We start from the raw sequence: 23,498 nt of genomic DNA, 5'->3' as shown, positions 1-23,498 counted from the left end.
ACAGCACACAACATGGATGCATGGATAATATAAGCAGTACTGCAGACAGAGTTGCAACTTCAGTCTGAAATGTTTAAAGTTAAAGTTTATTTGCATTTTGTAGGAATATCAATAAAAGACCTCAAACGTATCTATATCTGTACATGTACAAGAACTGTCAAAAATTATTCACAGAACAAAAATAAATCTTTTTTAGAACCCAGGTAATGAAATGCAGATATGGATCACATATGGAACAATCTAAGTGCTACAAAGCACAAAAATATGGCTTTAAAAATAAAATAAAATCTTGGGTTTTGTATTTCTAAGGTGGATTTCTCTTTCTTGAAATAAAAATAAATTATTTTGAACTATCTTTGTAAAATAGTCATGTGTATTAACACACTCTTATTAAGGCCCTGGAGATGAAAAACAAAATCAAATTTGGAAAATAAATTCCTCACAGGTGTGACTCAGGTAAATACGCTGCTGTTTGCTTGAGTTGATCCTAATATAGCTAGAAATATCTAAGCACCAGTCAAAATTCAACCTTTACTACTTATTTCAGCTTTTCTGCAGGATGGCAGTCATTGAAATAATTAGCATTTAACCTTCTAGTGAACTAGAAATTGATAATTTCCTTGAGGGTCTAGAAATGACATATCCATGCTGTTTATATTCAGAAGCTTGACCACACACAGAGGATAGAAACCCCTAAAACACAGCTGTGGAAATGTCGCTGCACCAACAGTTCAGTCTGATTTTTAGTTCCAAGACCTCCTAGGGAACAATGAGGACATTTAATAAAAAATGAAAATGTGTCCTGAAACACGGGGTCAAGGTACTCCTGACCTCTGCTTGGGTGGCTTGCTGCATTTACCAAGGCTAGCTGGGCTGTTGCTCAAACACCTGAGCATTAACTGATGAAGAACCAAAACTATTTTCTGTACTCTGCTCTCGGATAGTGACAGCCATCTGCTGTTCCATATTCTCTGTGCTACCAATAATGATACCTAGCTCAAGTCACTTTAACTTATATATACATATAACACATATAGTACATTTTAAAGAGGATAGAATTTTGTAAAATCTAAAAAAAAAAACCCAACAAAACAAAAAGAAAACCGCAAGTTAGGGAATCATTAGTTCATAAAGTGGATTAACATTTTTTTAAAGGGGTGTGCATTTCTGTAGACATGCACACGTTGTCTCAGGACCTGCCTTCTACATATACATCTTAGGAGGAGCCAGCTGATGCAACTCCACTGTTTCTTTGAACTTCTGAGGAACCAAGTCCTCAGGATCTTTTTGAAAGAAATTCACTCTCGCTCATGTAAATTTTATCACCCTTTCAAAACTCAAGAGTGTTTCTAGATGGGTCAGCGATAAGAGGGTGCTCCGTAAGAAGTGATAGCTATTATTCAAACATAAAAAAGCTTGTACTTAAAAATTTGAAACCAACATTACTTGCTTTTAAGAAACAAGTATAAGCCATTTAAATTAATGATAATTTAAAAAGGTATCCGAGGGATGGGTTGGGAAGGTGACTTTTTACTACTGAGGCAAGCAGGAGAGTTCATTACTGACTTGAATAAGCCAAGGGGTATAAAGCAGAATGTTCCCTGAACTTGTTTAATCTGTAGCAGAAGGTGACCCTCTCCCTGTAAGTGGCTGAAAATGAAGTAAAACTGCAGGATGGGCTTTGGAGCTGCTGAGTTTGCCAGTGATGTGGCTAGTCTATGGTCCATCCTGGGGCTCAGTCAGTCTCTTGACTGAGGATCCCGAAGAAGGCTGCTTCTCCCAGCTCAGCTCCTTAACAGGCCTTCTCAGGAAGTATACCTGAGAGGAACCAGAGCTACATGTGTATGGAAGCAAAGCAAACACTAATGCAAACCCACTTGATGGCAAGTGTCCTCTGGAACTTCAAACAAAAATCCTGCTCCTAAACTGCTGTACCCGAGGACACAGTGGGAGCTAGGTTCTGGAGAACTGCCATTCCACACAAACGCCACAGCTAACACCAATAACAGAAAAACTATTTCTGAATCATGCCCAGCCCAGTGCCCATACTCCATGTTTATAGCAGTCTTAGAAACCCTCAGATTTTCTTTCCTGTGCAACCCCCTAACAGAGGAGAGAAGCAGACCAGCCAGAATACTAATTCTGACCAACCTGATGGTGAGTGAAAAAGCAAGACCAGCCATGGTAGCACAATCACCTCAGTTTCCATACCAAGTAAAAAACTGCCTCAGACCCAAGTAGCACACAGTCACTGAAGTAATGCTAGTCTTATGGAAATCTTCATGCTCTGGTGACCTAGGAGGGAAAGAAGAAGCCTCTTTCCTGGTTCTAGTAAGGCTATCCTTGTTCTTAACTGCTGTGCCATCTCTCCAGACCCTAAGGCTATCCTTGTTAATGGTCAAGTCCAGCTTTCCTCTAGAAAAGACTCCACAGTACTTCACCTGAGTGCCAAACCCCATCCAACCCTGGTCTGTTCTCATCCTGTAATGTGCTGTAATGTGCTGACATGTTAACAGAAACAGGATTTGCAAGGTGCAGCTACTTAACCCATCAGTGTTTTTAAAAAAATCACACATTTCCTCCCAGTAAAACAAAACCATGTACCTATTTGAGTTAAAGGAACACCATGTAGATTAGCACCTGCTGTTGTCTTCTTCTATATGAAAAAATTCAAAATCAGCTTTACAAGATTGCAACATTCTCTAAAGAAATATTCAAAAAATAGTCTTTAGCATTTTGAGACAGGGTCTTAAGTAGCTCAGGTTGGCCAGGAAACCTGTGTAGCAGAGGATGACCTTGAGTTCCTGTTCCTCCTGTTTCCATCTCTGGAGTGCTGGGATTGCAGGCCTGTGTGCCACTATCCCAGTTCATGTGGTGCCTCGCCGGGCAGTGGTGGCGCACGCCTTTAATCCCAGCATTCAGGAGGCAGAGGCAGGCAGATCTCTGTGAGTTCAGGGCCAGCCTGGTCTATAGACCGAGTGCTAGAACAGGCTCCAAAGCTGCATAGAGAACCCTGTCTCGAAAAAACAAAACCAAACAAACAAACAAAACTGAGGGCCTCTGGCATGCTAGGTTGGCACTCTGAGCTATACCCCAGCTCAGAATAATATTTTTGATAGGCTAAAAAGATGAATAGGCTCAAAGGATAATCTGAGATTTAGTATCTGCAACAATGCTGAACTTTTGACTTCCAATCTTCTTACTATTGTTATTTTACTTTTTTCTCTTCATTCATGATAACATGATGGTTAGAGAGCCTTATTGTATGTCCAAATCTTTTGAAATTCAATCTTGCAATGCAGACAGGCTTTCAAAGGCCCCACAGTGCCTTTACTTAAACTGCATTCATCACTACACTTATATGACCAGATCTTTGTAATCTATAACCAGCACCTCAAGTCTTTCTCAACCTCAAAGCAAGACGTTACCACATTATATACTTCAGGCCACTTGAAACTAATAATTGAACTAGGTTTTCTGTGGCACTACTGAAGGGTTTGGAAGAATGAAGAAAAAACATTGCTAAGCTACAAACAAGAAAAGATCTACATTTACATTCCCACTTCACTCAGTACAGGCCATTACTGCAGATTCAAAAACCTTTTCTCTTATGAAGTAAATTAAACACCATGTGGTCTCAGCTTGGCGAGAAGACAAAACCTGGTAAGATAGCTGTTAAGGGTCAAGGAAACACTCAAGTGGGCTTGGAGGCCTATGGCTCCAAGCACAGTGAGATGCTTGGGCATCTGCCTCATAGAAACAGGTTATTATGAAAAAACCCCTTTCAAAGGTTGTCAGCTGAGGCTCTGATGAGGTTGCTGAGATTCAAGGTCAGACATAAAGGTCAACCTAAGGGGCAAGTGACACTGGGAATGCATGCCTGGGACTTGGTGGAAAGGAGGGCTTGGTATCTATGCCTGGACTTCAAACAAAGAGGGCACTACACATGTTCTCTTGTTTTCTTACAATTATCCTACTATGTAGAAACACATACTCCATGCATATGGCTCTGTTGTCTCACTCCGCATCCTTTACTTAAAAAAATTCTTAAAGTTTATAACTTAAAAAACAAAACATTAACTTATTTGAGAAATGCTGTTTTTTCAACATAAAATGATGTAGATTTCGCTTAAAGAGATTCAAGACCCTTTTTAAACATTATTTCTGTATATCCAACAACATAGAAGGTATGAACATTTTTTGATGTGCACATTATATGTACATATGTGTGAATATGTATATATATTTATATATATATATATATATATATATTTGTTTAACCTGCAGCTAACTTTCTCTACCCCTGGTAATTAAGCCTGCATTCCAGATGGCATGTCACACTCTGAAGAAAAACATAGATTTTCTGTCCTGTATTGAAGCCATTAATGATAACCTGGGTCATTCTTGCTGAGTCTACCATGAGTGTGTAATAACACCTGGAATGTGCCATCCTCACATTCTGGTTCTCTATAGCAAGATTAGTTATCATTTTTAAAAGAAAAAGATGCTTCAGTTTTTAGATTTCCTTCACAAATGGGAGGGATAAATAGAAAGAAGCAGCAATTTAAAGGTTATAAGTGGTGATGAAATAACCCTGCCCACAGATTTGTTAGTATGGCAGATTCAATCTTTATCTGACAAACAGAAAGAAAAATTTTAGTGGGAAATATTCAGAGATTCCTGCTCTGTTGTAATTAGCCCTTTTCTGTATGGAAGAAAGGGTATTATTCAGATGGCTTATGAATGGCTTACTTGAATAACTCTCCAGTGGAGAGCGAACCCTGTTGGTGCTGACTGCTCCCAGCGTGGGGAGGCAAGGACAGTGCACGTGTGAAAATGAAGATGGTAGACAGAGACACAAATATTTATAGTTCTGTCAACTCAAAAGAGTAGTAAAAAAAAAGTAGGAGTAAAAATCAGAAAGTCCCATATCTAAAACAGAAAATTCTCATCTGCTGTAGATGGAGGAAACAAACATACTGATAAGAGTTCAAAAGAAATCATTTCTAGTTCAGTTTTGGTACAATCAACCACTCCTATCCATGTCCTCTGAAATGGTGACTCTCCAAATCAGATTATTGTCTGATCAGAACCATCTTGGTTGATCAGTGGCATAAAGTACTGTTTTGTGTGGATCTTGGTATTTGCATGTTTTCCTAATGGTAAGGGACTAGGGTGAGGCTTTGAAACTGGCAGATGAATCCCTGAAAAAAAACTCATTCTGACAAGGTCCTATTGCACTCCATGTGCTCCTATTCAACAGAGTCTCTACCTACTGAACCGACAGGCTCATTTCTCACTCACACTCGGCTCCTATTTTTCTTCCACTAAAAACTGCAGTGCTTTCAACAAGAGAAAAACAATAATAAAATAGTAATAATTAAAAAGGTCATCTACATTATTAACTTCCTTTTGGTATATTACAGTGGTATTTCTGTACATGGCCCAGAACTAAGTTCCCTATGTACATAGAGACACTGGGGAAAGCATCGACATTGGTGGTCTTTGCTTTATGCCCTGAAAGACAAGGTTCCTTTCTTCATTTAAGAGTTTCTCTCCATACAGCTATTTGAAGCAACATTCTGTAAACCTGGAGGGTTAAAAGGCTGGGAATAGGAGAGCTGGGCAACTTCCTTCTGTCTCCTCCCACAGTCTGTATTCACAAAGGCCATCAGCAGCTGCTGTTTTTGAATTCACCATTCTCCGTGATGGAAAGCTTGGTGGGGTTGGTGGGAGAGATGCCATTGCGGACCTGCATGCTGTATCGCTCCTTCACTTGAGTCAGGGCACTCATCAGTCTTGTGTTGGCTGAATCCAGGGACATGATCCGCTTTTCCTGCAACACACCAATCCTGGCTTTATTCAGGCTGCATGGAGGAAGCCACTTTCTTTCTTTATTGAATGATTACTCCGGTACTTTCTCTCACAGCACAGTACACATGGTGCTCCCCAAACAAATGGAACGTCTCTGCCTCTTTCTGCACATTAGTTAGGTTCAGCTCCCCCTCCCCTTAATCTCTCTTTTTTCATTTCTGGACAACAGGACTTATTACCAATGACACGTTGAGGCATTACTAGGCTGTCTTATGAAAATGGCACCATGGGTCAAGCTGCCTTTATGTAGTAAGTGTTTTTGTCAAAACTAAAACATGGAAATTAGGTGGCAAAGAAAGAAGCACCAGAGGTTTCATTTCACAGAAGAGAAGTACATGTGATCCATGGGCTCACCTCCCAAAGAAGGCATAACAGTCCCATCCGGGAAGAAGTCACATTGCTCAAATTAAAGCAATACGTAGTGGCAGTTTAGAGTCTCCAACAAGGTGAGGATGCAAGAGCAAGAGGAGATAAGAGCAGCCAGAAGCTCAGACCAAGGAGTTGTTTGAATATGGGGAGGGAGATGTGGCTGAAAGGGATGCTATAAACATAACACATGAGAACAGACAGAGAACACAGGCTCCTAGACCCATTCCAGCTCAGTTACTCTGGGAAAGCTGCCCAGTAAAGGGAATGTTTTCATTTTCTCTCTTTTAAAATAAATGAACAAAACAATGCTTTAGAGACAGTATTTTGGAGCTACGGGTGGTTATATATCCACATATTTGCCAGAGAGGGGAAAGGAGGGACAAAAGGTACAGTAGGATAAAACATCAGTCTCACAATAATTAGTTGAGACTTTAATTTTTAAATCATCCCAGGACTTTCTCCAACAAATACAAAGTATCTATTTTTTTTCAGAAAATAATGACAGAGAAGGACAATCTTTACCTATGTTCATAAACTGAAAAGAAAACAGCCCATGAGGATCAACTCTAACACCAAATGAAGCTCCCTTTCCTGGGAGTCTCTGAGTTTATCCAGTGAGATGAGAGACAAGTTTTAGTCATGGTAGGGTTTAAAGAGCAGCAAGAGGGCTCAAGTTTGAAGCTTGCTGCTGTTCCTGTTATGAAAGTAGAAGCTACACAGGACCTAGCACTGCTCTGCTGGAACACACACCGCCAGGGGCAATGCTTGCCCCCCACTTGCTGGGGATAGGAGGTGTCTCTGTGGTAGTAGAGGTGGTAGCTACAGTTGCAAATATGTGAAAAAACAAAGACAACCTAACTCTTGCTATTACTACTCATTAAAATAATTCCATTTTCTCTTGTAAAACTCAGGTGGTAAGACATACAGAATCAGTATTATTAATCAGTATTATTAACTATCCACTTACTGCATAAGATGCCTTGTTTTAAGAACAGGAAAAATTCAAAGAAAGATTTACAAAGCTTTTAAAAATACTAATTACTTAAAAATTGTAGCTAGTGGAATTTAGAAGAAAAACAAATACAGCATTTTTCAAAGACAATAAGTAAGGGCAGGGCAAAAAAAAAAAACCAATAGGTAGATTTCAAATATAATGCCCTTCCTCATAGTGAGGAATGACTCCTAAATAGAATAGTATTTAAATTTTAATAAACATTTGTTTAATTTTGATAAATTTCTTATGTATTATATAATTGAAAAGTTGTACCATAAGTGATAATTTCTTAAAATAGATAAGGAAAGATATTTCAGTATTGTGACAAATGACAAGGCCCAATCCTAAGGAAAACAGAATTCTTGGGGTTCATAAAAAAATTAAGCATTCACAAAAACAAAAACAAAACAAGACAATCTTCTACCCTCTCAATAAATCAAATTGAGTCTTAAAGGGTCAAAAAAAGAGCCTGAGAAGGGTCTATAATTACATATTGCCTGCAAATAATAACTGATATCAAACAACCTATCCTTCCAGACACCTGAAAGTTTCTAAGCAGAGAAATTCCCTTTGTAGTTCCCTCACTATCAACCTCTCAAATAAAACAGAAATTAAAGGAAAAACAAACAACCAAACACCCTCTACCCATTAAAAAAACCTCAAACAGGAAATGGGATCTTTTGAAATTAAAGTTCAGTTGCAAAAATTGCTATGACATTTGATTCTGCCTGGTTCAGAACACAAAGCCATCTAACATGCCTGAAAGGAAGGACTCAACATGGGAGTACCAGGAGCTGGAATGTATAGGAGGCCAGTGCGGCCAGGGCTGGGAACTGCTCAGCTAGAGAACGCACAGGGATTACTTGCCTGTTTGAATAATTTCATTTCCATTTATGACCTGTAATTTAACACAGTGGAGATATCACTTGCAATAGTAACTAGGCAGCTGCTTTGTTTCTCATAGGAAGAAGCACCTTTCTGTGCTGTTCTCCATCTAGTCACATGGAGAGATCCAGGAGTGATAAGCCCTCATGCCTGGGGGGAGGGAGGGTGCCACACTTTATGGATATATATATACATAAAGATTCCTTGGTGCCATTGCTGTGAGGTTCAGCACTGGTGATACTGTAACTCACTGTTTTGCAGTTCTGCACCAAGGGACTTATAATGCACCTGTGCTTTGTAGCAAGAACTGATTCAAGGAGAGGGAGAAGTTGAATTCTCCAACAAGGAACAGGGGGCTGCTGAGGGAGATGAAAACCATTCCTGGGGTACCTGAATGTTAGAGTTCTGATAAGTGCTACAATTAATCCTAGCACAAAGAAAGTCACTGCTCCCATTTTAGAAATATTTCTTACTATTATTGGCACTAAGCCATATGCTGCAGATATAAAATGATGAGTGACCTCCTAGGGAGATTATTATTTCCAAACATGTCTGCATTTAAGAAATGTTTCAACAATCACTTAAGAGTTAAGGTTTGTTTTCACAGAAAAGCATCTGATAAAAAAATCATTTGTTACAAAGACTATCTACATATGCACAGTCTTTTGCTCTTTTATGATTCTATGTACTAGTAAGCCAATAGCCTGGACTGAGAATGTTCCCTTTTAAGACATTATTATATTTTTAACTGCCTTTGGTATTTATGTTTTGTTCTGTGTCTTGTGCAGTGGTTTTCAAATGTGGCCCAGTAGATTGTCTTGAGTATTCTTTAGGGATTTATATCTGCTTTTGTAGAGGAATTTATGATATAATAAAGCCTATGCTTTAGTGGGAAACATATCATATTTAATGAACCCCAGTATGTTCTGGCCCATTAGTTGAGAGTGGTCTTCAAGTTGAGTGGTCAGTGGTTATTAGTTTTCATGATGACGTTGGCTTCTTTATCTACACTGTTTCTCTTAAGTTTATGGAATGATTTCTTTAATAGGATATAGCAAGCTGACCTTGTTTCTACTGTTCTTCCCTCACTTACCTTGGGGATACCTAGGAAGAGTAAAAAAGTTAAAAGAGCAAGTAAAGTAAGTATAACATTTCTCTGGTTTAAAAGAGGCCAAAATATCCAGAATTTGAGTCTAGAACATTTTGGCATCTATGCATGTGAGAAAGCATCACAACTCATAACTAGCTTCTAAGTCTAGTGAGCTCCAAGATGGATGAAGCCCGTGAAGCATTCTTCCTATGGCTATGCTCACAGTTTGAAAAATAAACCTCATCTTACATTGACCTCATAAGGAAACTCTAATGTTGAAGTGCGCATTTAAGAATATTGGGGGCTCTAGTATATACTGACTAGTGGTTGATACATAGAGAATGAGGTAGAATGCTCTCATTATTATTATATAGCTTAAAAATAAGAAATGCAAATTTAGCTATGAGAAGTGATACACTCAGTGTGGTTAGAAGGACCACTATCAAAACTGTAACTGCCTGCTGCAATTTATTTCCTTTTAGGAAATAAGTCATACTCTATAGTGATAAAGCAACAAGGAGTTGAAAACATTTCCTACATCCTGGATTTTGCTCTGATCACTGGTGTCCTTGTGAAGGGCTCTTGGAGGTTATCATCCCACTAGGTGTAAGCTATCATAGGTTCTAATTTTATCACCTTTTTTAAATATTCAAAGAAGTTCTCTAAGCATAGCATCAACAACGAAGAGAAGCCAAGCACATTCCAGGAAGCAATGCCAAACTCTGAACCAAAAGGATAACAAAGGAACGCTATCTTCTACAACCTTGTCTTTTCTCTACCATTTCCTTACTAGGACTAGGCGTTGATGGCAGTGGATGTGACTGACAAGACCGTGAAGAACACAGCCAAGCAATGATCAGTGGAGATCCCAAGCCAGACACATGCAGTGCACTTCTTACAGTTATCCTCTTAGAGAATGTCCTCCTTTCCACAAGGAAGGAAGCCAACTTCATCACGTACTTGGCTAAGATGCGTCAAACAACTACATTAAATACACAATAATTTACATGCTAATATTCATGCTATGTCATCAAAGAAAAATCATCGAGGCCATATGGAAACTCATTTAATATTCAAAGGATAATGCCAAGAAACTTTCAGAGTCCCATTTTCTACTGCTTTGCCATTTGCAAGGGTGGGCAGTCAGAAAATAACAGGTATTAAAAACAAGTGCTTTCTTCTAAGCACAGAGCCTGCTTACCTGTGCATCAATTATTTTCTGCTTTGCATCAATAACTGCTTGCATCTCAGCATGGTCCTTCTTTAATTCCTCTTCGACGGCCATTAGCCTAGAATGAGGAAGGGAGGAGGTATCAATATTTTCAAAGACAGGGCCAGGTAATACTGGTGGCTCCCTATTTTATTGCAATAACCTTTTCTTTCTCTTCCTCTTCTCCTATCTTCCCCTGAAAGATGACATCCTAAGTTGGTTCTTTTACCTGTGGCTAGGCTCCATAACATTATATTTTCTTGAGAATAGTATTCTCATAATCATCATCTTCCTATTAGATCACTCTCTTAGCAAACATCTTAATAGTAAATGAACAACAACAAAACAAAAAGGTTATCTACTTTTTAAATTACTTATATTTGGAGATTATCTCATGTAGCTCAAGCTAGCCTTAAACTTGCTATGTAGCTGATGCTGGCCCTGAATTCCTGGTACTCCTACTTCTACCTCCTGAATGTTGGAATTATTACGGGCAAGCACTACCATGCTTGGCTGCAAACCATCTCCTCTTACTCTCAAGTTACACTGTCTACCATTCTACCCTCTTCCCTTGCATAGCTATGTTTCCTACAGAATGTTCTAGTAGATCTTATTTCTCATTTACTACTCATATCTCAACCCACTTATGCATAACTCCTCAGTTATACTCCTATGGCTCTCAGCATGAGGTCAATTATTGCCAGGGTACTAAAACAGCAACCCCTTTTCTGTTCTTCTCTTACTTTGTCCACAGCATGTGGCAATATTGAAGCTAGTGGTTATGAGTCTGGAGTCTGGAGTCTGATACATGGCTCAAACCCTAGGTCTCCACTACATTACCTCGGGCAAACAATTGTAGCCAGTTTCTCTATTTATAAATAAGCGATAATAATGTCTGTTTCAGAGACCAAGATGGAAATAAAACAAAGTACTATTTATAAAGTGCTTAGAAAAGTGTTTTGGCCTACAGTGAATGCTCTGCAAATACAGGCAAATGGGCCTCTTCTTGATTCTCCTTTGTTAGTATCCATGGCACTCTTTTGGTCCTCTGGCCCTAAAGACACTCAGTAGAACTTTGTTTTTGAACTTGTCTGGGCAAATTGAGTTAAATCTTAGATATAGATTTAAAAAACCCAACTTTCACCTAAAACTTCAAAATAAATTCCTAGTCCCCCGCCCTTTTTTCTAATATTGCTATGGTTAAAGAAAAACCTACCTTACCTTCATGGTAAGTACATCAGATCTTATTTAGTTTAATACCTGGGAGTCACAGTCATTACATTTATATCAAGTACCACAGAATATACACACACGGATGAAAATGGCTTTTTTGGGGGGGGCAGGGCTATTCTGTTGAAAGTATTTGGATCATCTCTTCAGGTCTTTGTACATAACTAGAGCCAGTCAGCTAGCAGGTGGTCTTCTAACCTGCTGATGATGCTTTTCATCTGGCTATCCTTCTCCTCCTGCTGTCTGCGCAGCCGCTCCTCACTGTCCTCCAGCCGGGCCTTATACTCCAGTAGCAGCTTCTGCATCTGCTGCTCTTGCACCAGAAGCCGGCGCTCATACTCCTCTAGCCGCCGGCTGGACACTCGTAGGCGTTCTTTCAATTTGCTAATTTCTTGTTCATACTGGCAAAGGGGAAATGACAGGAATTATATTGGCTTTGAAGTTACTGATACACTTTCTAGCTGGAGAACCCAAGATGATGTGGTAGATGCTGCCTGATCTGCCATGACTTGCTTCTGCCCAGGTTATTTAAAAGCATTGGCTGGCATAAATGTTAAGGAAGCACTGTCATGTGTCTAAAATTGCATTATGAATCTTAACTTGGCATTATGAATTCTATAGTTTTATGCACCTTTTTCACATTAAACTAGCAGTTGTGACAAGCCACATCCGATCTGTAACAGTATCAAAAAGAAGGGAGAAAGAAAAATAAAATGATTGAATAGTTAGAAGACTGACAAGAGACTTACATGTCATCACCTGTACTGCAGGATTCCTGCCGCAGGGGCTCATTAGACTATCTTTACTCCACTAGAACTTACCCTAAATTATGCTGGTTACTCTGAAAGGTTGCGCTGCATCATTAGGTATAGGTTATTATTTTCTAATCAAAAAAAGGTTAGTTGTCTGGTGGTCAATTAAATGTGATGTTAAGGTTATTGCTTAAGTTTTCCAGGTCTGTTTTTCTTTAAAATAAGTAAATAAATAAATGAATAATTAAACAAATAAACAGATAAATAAATGCCCTTAACTCCAGAGGTGGAGGCTAGAAGACTGAATTTGAAGTCAGTATGGGGGTATGTGTGAGATCCTGTCTCAGAAAACAAACAAATCCATATACCCTCCAACATATTACATGAAACCCCTCAAGTATCAGATATCTTTTAAATAATTATCTGTATAACTAGGCAGTCTTTATTCACAAAAGACAAAAAACCCAACAGAACAACTAAAATATAAATTGACTGTCCCCAAGATTTAGATTGTCTAGTCCTAATGTAAATGAGAACTTGAAGACCAAAGTTTATAGAAATAATAAATGTTCAACCAAAATGGTTAGAAACAGTATCAAAGTGCTTTCCAAATTAAAGTAACCTACATTAAAAATTATGTCACTCTTCTCTTCCTTAGTATAATAGACACTGTCCATATACTCACAGAGCCACTCCTGACCTATAATACACAGATATGATGGTTAACATGAGAAATAGAGACAAAGGCCTGGGCTATGCAGTGAATCCCAGGCCAAGTTTTGCTTTTGCATTTTTGTTTTTAATCACATATCAGTTGTTGGGTCATTAAGTAACAAAGACAAATTAAGTTCTACCTTCTCAGCATGCTTGGCTTCATCTTGATTTTGATCAGCTTCTTCCACATCCTCTTCATACTGTCCATTGTTCAGAACCCAGGCTGCTGTCCTTTCTACTGGAGACATTGTGGCAGAATCCACAGGTGACTGAACCTACATCAGAGATTTTTATTACCAATTATGCTTCAGAAAGACAATTATGTAACTGTGATCACTCTTAATACATGCTTTCAAATTTTGATAATATAGCCTACTAATGCTAGGGCCAGGGGGTAGGGAAAGAGAACATGTATCTGCATAAGGACAAACCAATTTGAATTCTAAGGTATGTTTCTATCTAGTTAAGACAGCAAGATAAATGTCTTTCTTATCTTTCTCAAGACATACAGAGTATTAAAAATTCTAGTTTTGAGAAGCCACTCTGTCATTTAGTAGTTAAAACTAATCTCTTAAATTCTATTTTCCTCATCTATTGAATGAATATGCCACCATTGTCACAATTCCCATTACCTACCTGACCATCTCACAGGGAGTTCTGAGGATTGATAAAACAGTATATGTGAAAAGTTCTTTCGTAACTTAAAAGAGTGTTAGTTTCTAGGCTGCCAGAGACAGGAAGAAAATGTATACATGTTACATGTATGTGTATGAGGATGAGGAATGATGGAGATGAAGGGGGAGAGAGTATATGTGCAATAGCAAAAAAAAAAAAAATCTGTGTGTTTATGTTAGTTTATTATAATGAAAATGGATTAATTATTTTGAGGAAAAACTCTGAATTTCATAATTTAAGAGAATTTACTCTCCCATTCCAAGCTATACTTTAAGAAACTGTACAAGCAAGGTAAACTGGAGAGGATGGAGTTGAAACCATCATCAGAAAAAGCCATCCTGAGAAATTCCCTGCATGGCACAAGGCTGATTCAGCTCCAGCCAAGGATCCATAAACAGTTCCATGGAGCACCTAAACTCTGTCTACCCCGGACAAAGTGACCCCATCCAGGTGGTCAGGCAATGACTAATTTTGGTAAATAACATCTCGCCACAACTGTCCTTGTGAGCAACTGCTAGTAACAATTTTGAAATTCCTCTAGCCTCCCCATGTCAGGGAATCCAAAGGTCATCTACTCTTACCCAATCCTGAACAGCAAAGGCACATACCACCCTGCTTGTGGGTTTTTTTTTTCTTAAAAAACCCTTGAAATTGAAGCTAGGCACCCTTTTCCTGCAGCTGCTGTGCCAGTTTGCTGGACAGGGTCCCTGCCATGGCTTGTGACTTAACATTAGACCTTATGCATTTGCATCAGTGAGTCGGCTCCTTGGTGGTCTTTTTTGGGGTCTCACAAACTTGGCATAACATATGGGGGCTTGTCCCGGGACACCCAAGATACACAGGACTCCCAACCCTGAAGGTTTAATTTCTGACCAGTTGCGTAAGTGTTATGTGTTTGTTAGGAATGGACGGGGCCCACTGGGTCAGAAGTGGATGGGGGTTTGTAACATTCTAGACTAGAACTCAGTTAAACTCTAAATAAAAGCAGATTATGATGACTCTGAGGGTTAGAAGGTAAGATGAAAAGCCTGTCTTCAGAGACTTTATAAATACATACAAGACTAACACAGGCTGTCTTAAAGGTTTGAAGAACTTTGCTCAGTACAGAACGGCTTTATGCTTGAGGAAGGATAAAGCTTCTATAAGCAGAGACACACACACACACATTGTGAATGAATGTCCAGAAATTCCCTGTGTAAAGTCATGATTTTAAATTTGCACGTGTTTTAATCTTAAATTTCAGTATCCTTTGTATTCTATTTCCACTTCTACTACAGTTACAGAAATGTTTATTATACCTCATTTATTTGTGGGTTAGTTTTTGCTGTATCTACCTTATCTCTTTAAACTTTTATAGTTACATAAGCCTTTACACTAAGCAATATCAGAAGGGCCATGAGTTTGATACTACAGAAGTATGTACTTAAATATTCAGATATTAACGGTTATATTTTCAAACATGTATAATTTATATAACTAAGTAAATACCTACATATACTTACATCGTTTTGAACATAACACTTTGGGAACTCTGGCCTATAGGACACAGTGCCATTTACAAAATGAAAGAACTATTCATATCAAAAGATCTAAGCATGGTGACACATGCCTCTAGTCCCAGCACTGGGGAGGTAGAGGCAGGTATCTCTGTGTGTTTGAGGTCTGTCTGGTCTACATTGTGTGCTCCAGGACAGCTCAAACATCCAAAACTTATAAAGAAAAACAAGACAGAGAGTGAAACATTTTGTAAACTGCAAGTCTTTATACACAAATATATGTGTAGTTCTCTGCATGCTGGGTGTGAAAAGCAGAGTGCAATGAACTGTTTCTATACTGATTAAGAAAAATGGAAACATTGGGTTTCATTTTCTGATATAAGACAAAAAGGCAGTACTGAATCTTAACTCATAGATACCAGTATGTAAGGAGACAAATGGCCTTTTAGTTTTACAGTGAAATTACTTTAGCACAGTTAGGATAGACAGAAGTTGATGGTCTAGGATTTTCTACTTAACAGTAGTTTGAGATGAAGTAATTACTTTATAGGCTACTATTTAACCTTACTATTAAGAACTTATTAATAAAGGCAGCTATTGATAGATTCCTGCTTTCAGTGGTTAACAAGATATTATTACTTGGACAAACTTTCTTTCCCTGTTATTTGTTATGGGTACTTATTAACTATAAATCTTCTTAGTTCTAAACTAATAGAGTGCCTAAAAGCATACAAAGGAAAAAGATCTCAGCTTGAAAAGCATATTAAAAACAAGACAGCAGAAACAATGGAGGTGATCTAGGCTTGACATGTTATGTGAGATTTTATAGCAAGGGTTGGTTCAGACCACTGATGATGGTGGTAGCTATTGTATTTTTAGGAGAACCAATGCAATAACCAGTGAATGGGAGAGACTGTGTAATAGGAACTGGGCATCTCAACTCTCTTCATATTTTATTGGTTGAATTTTACTCTGTCTGGGTAAATCGTCAAATATGAAGATAAGTAAAATTGACAGGACGGGTCAGATCAGATTTATTCTTTCTGTTTATGTCACATCCTTTAGAAAACAATATGGAGGAAGTCAAAAGTAGTTACTGTACTAGAGTGTAAGAAAACAGGTAATTTTGGTTCGAAATTGTTAGAATATGTGCACTACATGAAAAATCTATAAACTGTCTTTTAAAGGTTTTCTTTTTAAAAAATCATACTTATTGGGATCTGGAGTTACAGGCCGATGAGCTGCCATATAGGTGCTGGGAATCCAACATGGGTCCTTTGCAAGAGCAGTAAGTGCTCTTAATCATGGAGTTATTTTTCCAGCCCTGTTATTTTTTTCTTTTGGTCTCACATGTGCTGGTGAGACCACCAATTACATCACCACCAAGAAAACAGCACTACATCATATAATTCTTTTGAACAACAGTGACTACTTCAATGTATAAGAAATGTTTAATAAAATTTTATATATTAACATTAAGTTTTCTTCAGAATTCACTGCTAAAATCACTTTGTTAAGAGAAGGACACTGTTCTTCCTGTAGTCCGTTGGAAGGGCATCAAAGGCTTTCCATTAACAATTATCTCATTTCCTTTTTATAAGCTGGATATATAACAAAGCTTATTATTTCTAATTCATAGTCCCAGAAATGGAAGAAAGTAGCTGGTAAGTGGTTCAGATTTCATCTTGCTTAGTTATAGCCTTAGGAAGAACATTTATAGTTACTTGACTTTTAAGAGGTCATGAACAAAAATGAAGGGTGAAAAAGACAGGAAAGGGAGGACATTCTACAATCTCCTTTGAGGTGATGCTATCTATGTAGGCTTTCCTTGGGAAAAAATATGCTCTAGGGTAAAAGGCCTGATGCACAGTTTCACTGATCCTACCGTTAGTCATAGCCTGGCTCTGCCGGGACAGCTGGGAACAGGCCAGTTCTCCTGTTCCTTGCAAGTGTTTACGAGATAAAAACAACACTTGTTGGTTTCAGTTTCTTCACAGTCTGAAATAAATTCTCATAAAGGAATAATCAATTTGGTATCAACACTAAAGTAACTATAACTAAACTCGGACAGTTCTTAAAGAGTTTGGTTAGAAGAGGTCTCAACAAATCCAAATGTGAAAACTGCAACATGACACTGGAGGGCTTGTCACATGCCTATTTAAAAGGCCTTTTCAAATTAATTTCTGACATACTAAATCTCACATATTTAAAAAAGTCTATTATTTGTAGAAGATACATGATATGAAATAGATAGATGGATAGATGAGAATGAAAAAAAGGAATGCAGGCAGAGGCTCAAAGGGGTCAAAATATTCAGAATTTCCTGAGAAAGAATTGTTTCTTAGTAAAGTATTTTGCTAGGATTTTATTTCCTTCCTACTCACTATTTGAGAAGATTGAAGCCAGTCAAACTGCCAACAAAGGCCTCTCCTTTGTGCTAAGACACAAATGGAATCTGCATGGGACACAGCCACTGATGATTACACTGCCAACAAAACAATCCCCACAAAGAAACCCTCTAGGTTGGGAGAAAGAAAAAATTCCCTAACACAATTTGCAATTAAAATACATATTTGCCTTAAAAATGTGCTGATTATACAGAGGACTCATGCGAGATAAAAAACACAAGAAATGGAAAGAATAAAAAGAGTAACAACAAGTTCAAAAGAATAAGCGCCATTTACTTATTGGATAGAAAACGTCATTGTAGAAAATTCACAAACTTGAGCAATCAAAACACCAGGTTTCTACTTCTAGGATAGTGGCTGTTATCAGCAGGATATAAATGAAGATGAAATATTTTAAATCTGGGCTAGGAGAGCTTGCTGTTGCTGTGCCCCAGCTGATGGAGGTATAGACATTCCCTAGTTCATTAATGGTTGTAACAGAAAAATTAAAACTTGTTTTTGGAGATGATACACATCTAGGCAGTCTTGTATTCACTGTGGAAGCATATGTTTTGTTCTTGTGTGCTAGGTGCTATGTTTTTCTATTGAAAAAATATTGTAAGTAGCAACTGGTCTTAGGCAAATGCATAAGAATTATAAGGCAGAAGTAAAAGGAGAAAAATTTAAAACATCTTTTTGAAAAAGTTTATTTAGTACTCTGCATGGGGCAGTTGGGTAGATTATAGCAAAGAGTACTGCCTGCCCAAAGAAGAGATTTTTGATTTTCCTTTTCTTTTCAGGACTGGACCTAATCAATGTCCTTATCAATGAGAACTTTTCTACTTCTACCCCATCCTCACTGTCCTCTAGCTGCTCTAAGCTTTTCTATAGCATTTCATCTCTAAACTTACTTAGCTGTCCATTCTTCTTCCAATAAATACTTTAACTCTTTGAAAGCAGTTACCATCAACTGGAAGCTAGCACAGAAATGTGATGAAATTAAATTACAAGAAGGCTTAAATAAATGAAGACCTTCCAGCAAAAATCATGTACATTTCTGTATAAATCAGTGTGTGTATGTAAAAGACAGGCTGGCCAGCTGTGGTGGTAAGAGCCTGGGGAACCTAAGAGAAATGAGTACGACGGCCATAGCTCCTGGCCAGCTTGAGCTCCATATACAGGAGTATGCACAATTTTTCCTTAGATGATGCTATTCGATCAAATGAATCAGCACAATCTTGTGAAATACAGTAAACTAAAAAGAAGAATTTAACCTTGAGGAGCTTTGTTCCTCCAGAAAGTATAATCACCCGGGACACTCTTCCTCGGAAGTCAGCTTTCTGAATAAGTTTAAGCTCATCCTCAACTTCTGTATCTAAGGATTCTGCAAATGTCCAACTTTTAAGATAAATACCAATGCAAGGGCAGGGGAAAGGGTTCTGACTGTAGTAGGAATAAGGAAGCACCTCCCTGTAAAAATGTAACTGTATTACACAGATGAGTTGAGATTTTATTAGTCTTCCTGAGCAGCTAGTTTGTTCCCTAAAAGTATGTCATAAAATTCTTTTAATCATAAACTCTTTAGAACTTATACAATATAAATTATGTTTCAAAAAAAATTCCATGAGGGAGGGTAGGGGCTTACTGGCTCTCATTCAAAGTTAGAGAGCTATTACAGTTGATAGCCTCTGGTAGGAACGTTAAATTTTGTTTTTAAAGGAATGTGGCCCCTAGTAGGTATGCTCCACTCTAGTGGATGACCCCATGCCCATGAGTATATAGGTAATGCATGAAGTTGGAAAGTAGATGGTGAGGAGATGGGTATAGGAGAAAAACATGATCAATATACATTGTTTTCATGTGTTAAATTCTCAAAGAATTAATAAAAATATACACATAGTATACACAGAAGTCATAAAACAAGTTAAGGTGCTGTGTGGAGGGATTTCAAGTGAAGGGGATACACTTCAGGTAGTACGAAGGAGGCAAGGGAAATAATGGGACAGGAAGGGTTAAATGATGGTGTGGGATGGGAAGGGAGCACAGTATGGATAATTAACACTAAAGACCTCCAAGAATGCCCCCATGGAAACCTATTACTGTAGATGCTTACACACACAAACACACACATACACACACACACACACCTACTTATATGAGGAATTTAAATGGAATTACTTGATATGGGTGGTGCATGGGGAGAGGAGGCTATACCTCTCTCAGGAACCACACACCATACATAAGCTATCAAATAAAAGGGCCAGTGCCAAGTCAGGTTACCACTGTTTGAAATGTTGGTTAGCAGGACTCCACAGACCCCAACCAAACATTGCCAATGCTCTTGGTTTCCCTCCAGAACTTGAAAGATGGCTTGGCAAGATATATCTAAAGAGCAGAACTAAAGAGAGGGCTCAGCAGTTAAGAGCACTGACTGCTCTTCCAGAGGACCGCTGTTCAATTCTTAGGCCCTACATAGTAGCTCACAACTGTCTGTAGTTCCAGTTGCAGGGAGCCTGACACTCTCAAACAGGCATATATGCAGGGAAAACATCAACACACACACACACACACACACACACACACACACACACACACACACACACAAAGATATATCTAAAGAGCAACCAACCAATCTCTTGGGATTTAAAGACCCTTCCATAGATAGAACTCATGCCTGGTAGTATTAACTGGGCCCAAATCCCATCACTGGTTAGATGATAGGCCTTAGGGAACAACCTAATACCATTCTGCTAAATGAACACAGTAAGAAACTGACACCCTTAATTTCTTATCTTTATATCAATACGTTAGTGCATCTATCATCCCTAGTGAGAGAAGCTTCTTTTTGTAGTAGCTGGTGATTAATGCAGAGATCCACAACTGGTCAGTGTGTAGAGAATAAGGACTTGGAGTGCTCAGCTCTAAATGGGACATCAAAAGCACATATGTCCCCTCTTCAAGGCTCAGGGAGCATCATGGAAGAGGGGGCAGAAAGACTGTAAGAAACAGATGTAGCTGATTTTGTCAAACATTATTTGCTGGACATGACAGAACCACCAGACACATTAACTCATAGCAGCTGTGGCTGTGTATACAAGATTAAGCCAGCCCAAATCCCAACATAGTCAGGGAAGGGATCATTATGTTCTAGCTGACATGCCACTGGCACCTGACTGTTGCTGGATGAGAAAGTATCTTGTCTTTAGGGATATGACTCTTGAAAAACTACCCATGCTCCAGTAGGTAGTCCTATACTTAAGAGGACTCAATGTTTTGTTTTTTTGAAAGAGTGAACACATGGAACTGGGCTAGAGGGGTGCTGTGAAAAAAAGAGAGACCTCTAAAGTTATTAGTTCATATCAAAGGGCAAAATATGTATAAATGATTCAAAATGTCACACATAAAGGAAAAAATGATTGCATTTTGGGCAAATAAATAAAATTCCAAATGTTGTATCAGGATTGGTAAGACATTAGCTGGACTTGTTCATGTATGTGGTAATATAAAGGATGCACAGGTATTTCAAGTACTTGTCAACCACCGTGTTTCTATTTTTTTTCCTCTTTCCCTTGCCTCTCTAGGTGTTCAGTTGTTTATTTTTCGAGCTATTTCCAGGAAAAGGCATTTCCATGGGGAGTTGGGGGATGAAGTGGAGAACAGTTACATTAAACTGTAAGCTCAGAATACAAAACTATATTCTGGAAGCTTACAGAAAAAATTAAGAAGGGTAAGTTTACAGATTCCCTAAATACAGTTGATTTTGATGGTAGGTCTCCTATATAACTGTATAATTATTCTCCCAATGCCACAGCTATGGTCTAAGCACACCCTGCAGAGGCAGCTCTGTTCCTCAAGGAATAGAAAAGCCTCTTGAGTGTTTGTTAGAGTCTCCTAAGGGTAACCAGTCAAGCTCTGTTCAGCTCTCACCTAGTCAGAGCCTTCCTAACCTTTCCACTTTTTTCTTCTGTTTAAAGGTTACAGAAACATTCTTAAGTGGAAACCTTGTTACCAGATTGATTTCTGGACACAATTTTATATACAAAGAAACAACCCAGTTGTCCATCCAAGCAGAAGTCAAAGCCTTCTAAGCATACTCTACCTGCTGTGTCTGTTGTCTCTGGATTGCTCTCACTTTGGGAACAGGGCTCTCTCTGGAGGAAGAGGACTGCTGCCTGGATCGGCTCCCGTTCTGTACAGGTTCAGCCACCAGTGCTGCAGATGCCACTGACATGCTCCCTGTGCTACGTAAGGAAGCACTATGTGGGAGGGATGGAGGTGCTTTGGCTCGGGCACCTAACCCCGCCTGGTCCATCTTTCGGATTTGGGACTGCCCAGTACTATTTTGTCGTGGCAGAGCAAGAGGTATGTGTCTGTCTGGTACAGTGTGCCGCCTGGAATAGTCTTCACTGTGCGTGCTTCTTTTGGTGAAATCTTCCATGCTGCTATTGCTGGGTCCACTGAGTTTGAAGTCTTCACTATTGCTTTGGCTTCTAGAACTGGCTGTGCTTAGGTTCTCCAAACTAGAATCTACAGAGGCCTTTGGCATTGTTGGAACTGGATTGTTGAGGTGATAGACAGGGTTCTGGAACGACAAAGGCTGGAGACTTCCTGGCTGGTTCAAGGCTGGGTGCAAGGGTCTTCTTACTTGAGGTGCGCTCTGGGGAGTGCTCTGGGTTTCCCGAAGTTGTTTGATGCTAGCCACCTGGGTTATAGAAAGCTGGCTTCCTGCAAGGCGCATAGGCACATCAAGCATGACAGATGCGTGCTCCACCTGAGCAGCATGAGTGTCCTGGAGGTCCATGAGGGAGATGCTCCGACCATTAGGAAGGCTGCTTTCCTTTTCATCCTTTTCAGAGTACGTCATGCTCTGGGAGGAGGCTTGCTGAACCAACAATAATGTTTTTCCTCTGAAATAGCTGTCTGTGTTCTCCTGGCTTGGAGATTTTAGTTTATGCAAATCACTGTGGAAAAGAAATGGCTCCTTAATTATTCTTGAAGCAAATTCAACATTAATTAAAAGTTCTTCAGTTTGGGCATACGAACTCTTTCAAAGTTTCACAGGCTCACTATACGGAAGTTGTATTTACTTAGAAACTCAGATTTTATCACTACAAATCTTAGAATAAAATCTAGCATTACTATTTTTTCCCAAAGGTAGAAAATAATACACCACCCACCACTGTCTTCAGATGTTAATGAGTTAGAACATTCTTTCAAATATCCTAATTCATACTTAGCTCTGTCTAAACTTTCAGAGAACTTCTGTTCACTGTTAAAGGCATAAATCGCTCGAATTCAGAGCACAAAGTTGAAGGCTCAACATTTTATCTGCCTATCCAGCAGACATAAGACGACTCTAAAATGGTTTCAACTGAGGGTCTAGGGCAGCCATTCTTGAACACTATCAGATATTTTACATATCAGATATTTACATTCTGACTCATAATAGTATCAAAATTACTGTTATAAAGTAGCAAGGAAATAATTTTACAGTTGGGGGTCACTACAACATGAAGAACCATATAAAAGGGTAGCAACATTAGAAAGGTTGAGAACCCCTGGTCTAGGGAATAGTAGATCATATGAAAACATCAATTTTATAAAAGCCCTTTATCTTCCAAGAAACATGACAAATAGATATTTGTGTATATTTACACTACAAAACGCTACAGTATCATCCTGGAAAATAAATACTGACTGTTGTGCATTGTGATAAACAACTGGATTTATCTCAGATGATTCTTTTCAGTTGCTCTTGTAAGTTGCGAACTTTCAAAAGTAAGATAAAAAGGTTTCTGTTTGGGGAACAGCATTCAAATCCT

At 38.7% G+C, this 23,498-nt stretch overlaps 1 protein-coding gene across 10 annotated transcripts in view; it reads right to left on the bottom strand.

The window, feature by feature from the left end:
* Nucleotides 1-65: 65 nt before the first annotated feature.
* The window catches only part of Rasal2 (RAS protein activator like 2), a 254,408-nt gene continuing 230,975 nt past the window's right edge, over nucleotides 66-23,498 (bottom strand). For 6 of the 10 annotated variants that reach the window (XM_013114316.3, XM_040738708.1, XM_040738709.1 and 3 more), the window contains 6 exons: nucleotides 21,776-22,637; nucleotides 13,259-13,393; nucleotides 11,851-12,053; nucleotides 10,414-10,501; nucleotides 8,105-8,135; nucleotides 66-5,836 (listed from right to left, as the gene is read on the bottom strand). In XM_013114316.3, coding sequence (XP_012969770.1) covers nucleotides 5,694-5,836; nucleotides 8,105-8,135; nucleotides 10,414-10,501; nucleotides 11,851-12,053; nucleotides 13,259-13,393; nucleotides 21,776-22,637 — 1,462 coding nt within the window. In that variant the 3' untranslated portion in view covers nucleotides 66-5,693. The remainder of the gene's footprint in view (nucleotides 5,837-8,104; nucleotides 8,136-10,413; nucleotides 10,502-11,850; nucleotides 12,054-13,258; nucleotides 13,394-21,775; nucleotides 22,638-23,498) is intronic. The other 4 variants (XM_005071319.4, XM_005071320.4, XM_040738704.1 and 1 more) reach the window with 1 other exon arrangement.

The sequence above is a fragment of the Mesocricetus auratus genome, unplaced genomic scaffold (assembly GCF_017639785.1).
Source record: "Mesocricetus auratus isolate SY011 unplaced genomic scaffold, BCM_Maur_2.0 Super-Scaffold_100676, whole genome shotgun sequence".
NCBI classification, from domain to species: Eukaryota; Metazoa; Chordata; class Mammalia; order Rodentia; family Cricetidae; genus Mesocricetus; species Mesocricetus auratus.
This window is presented reverse-complemented; position numbering and strand designations above follow the sequence as displayed.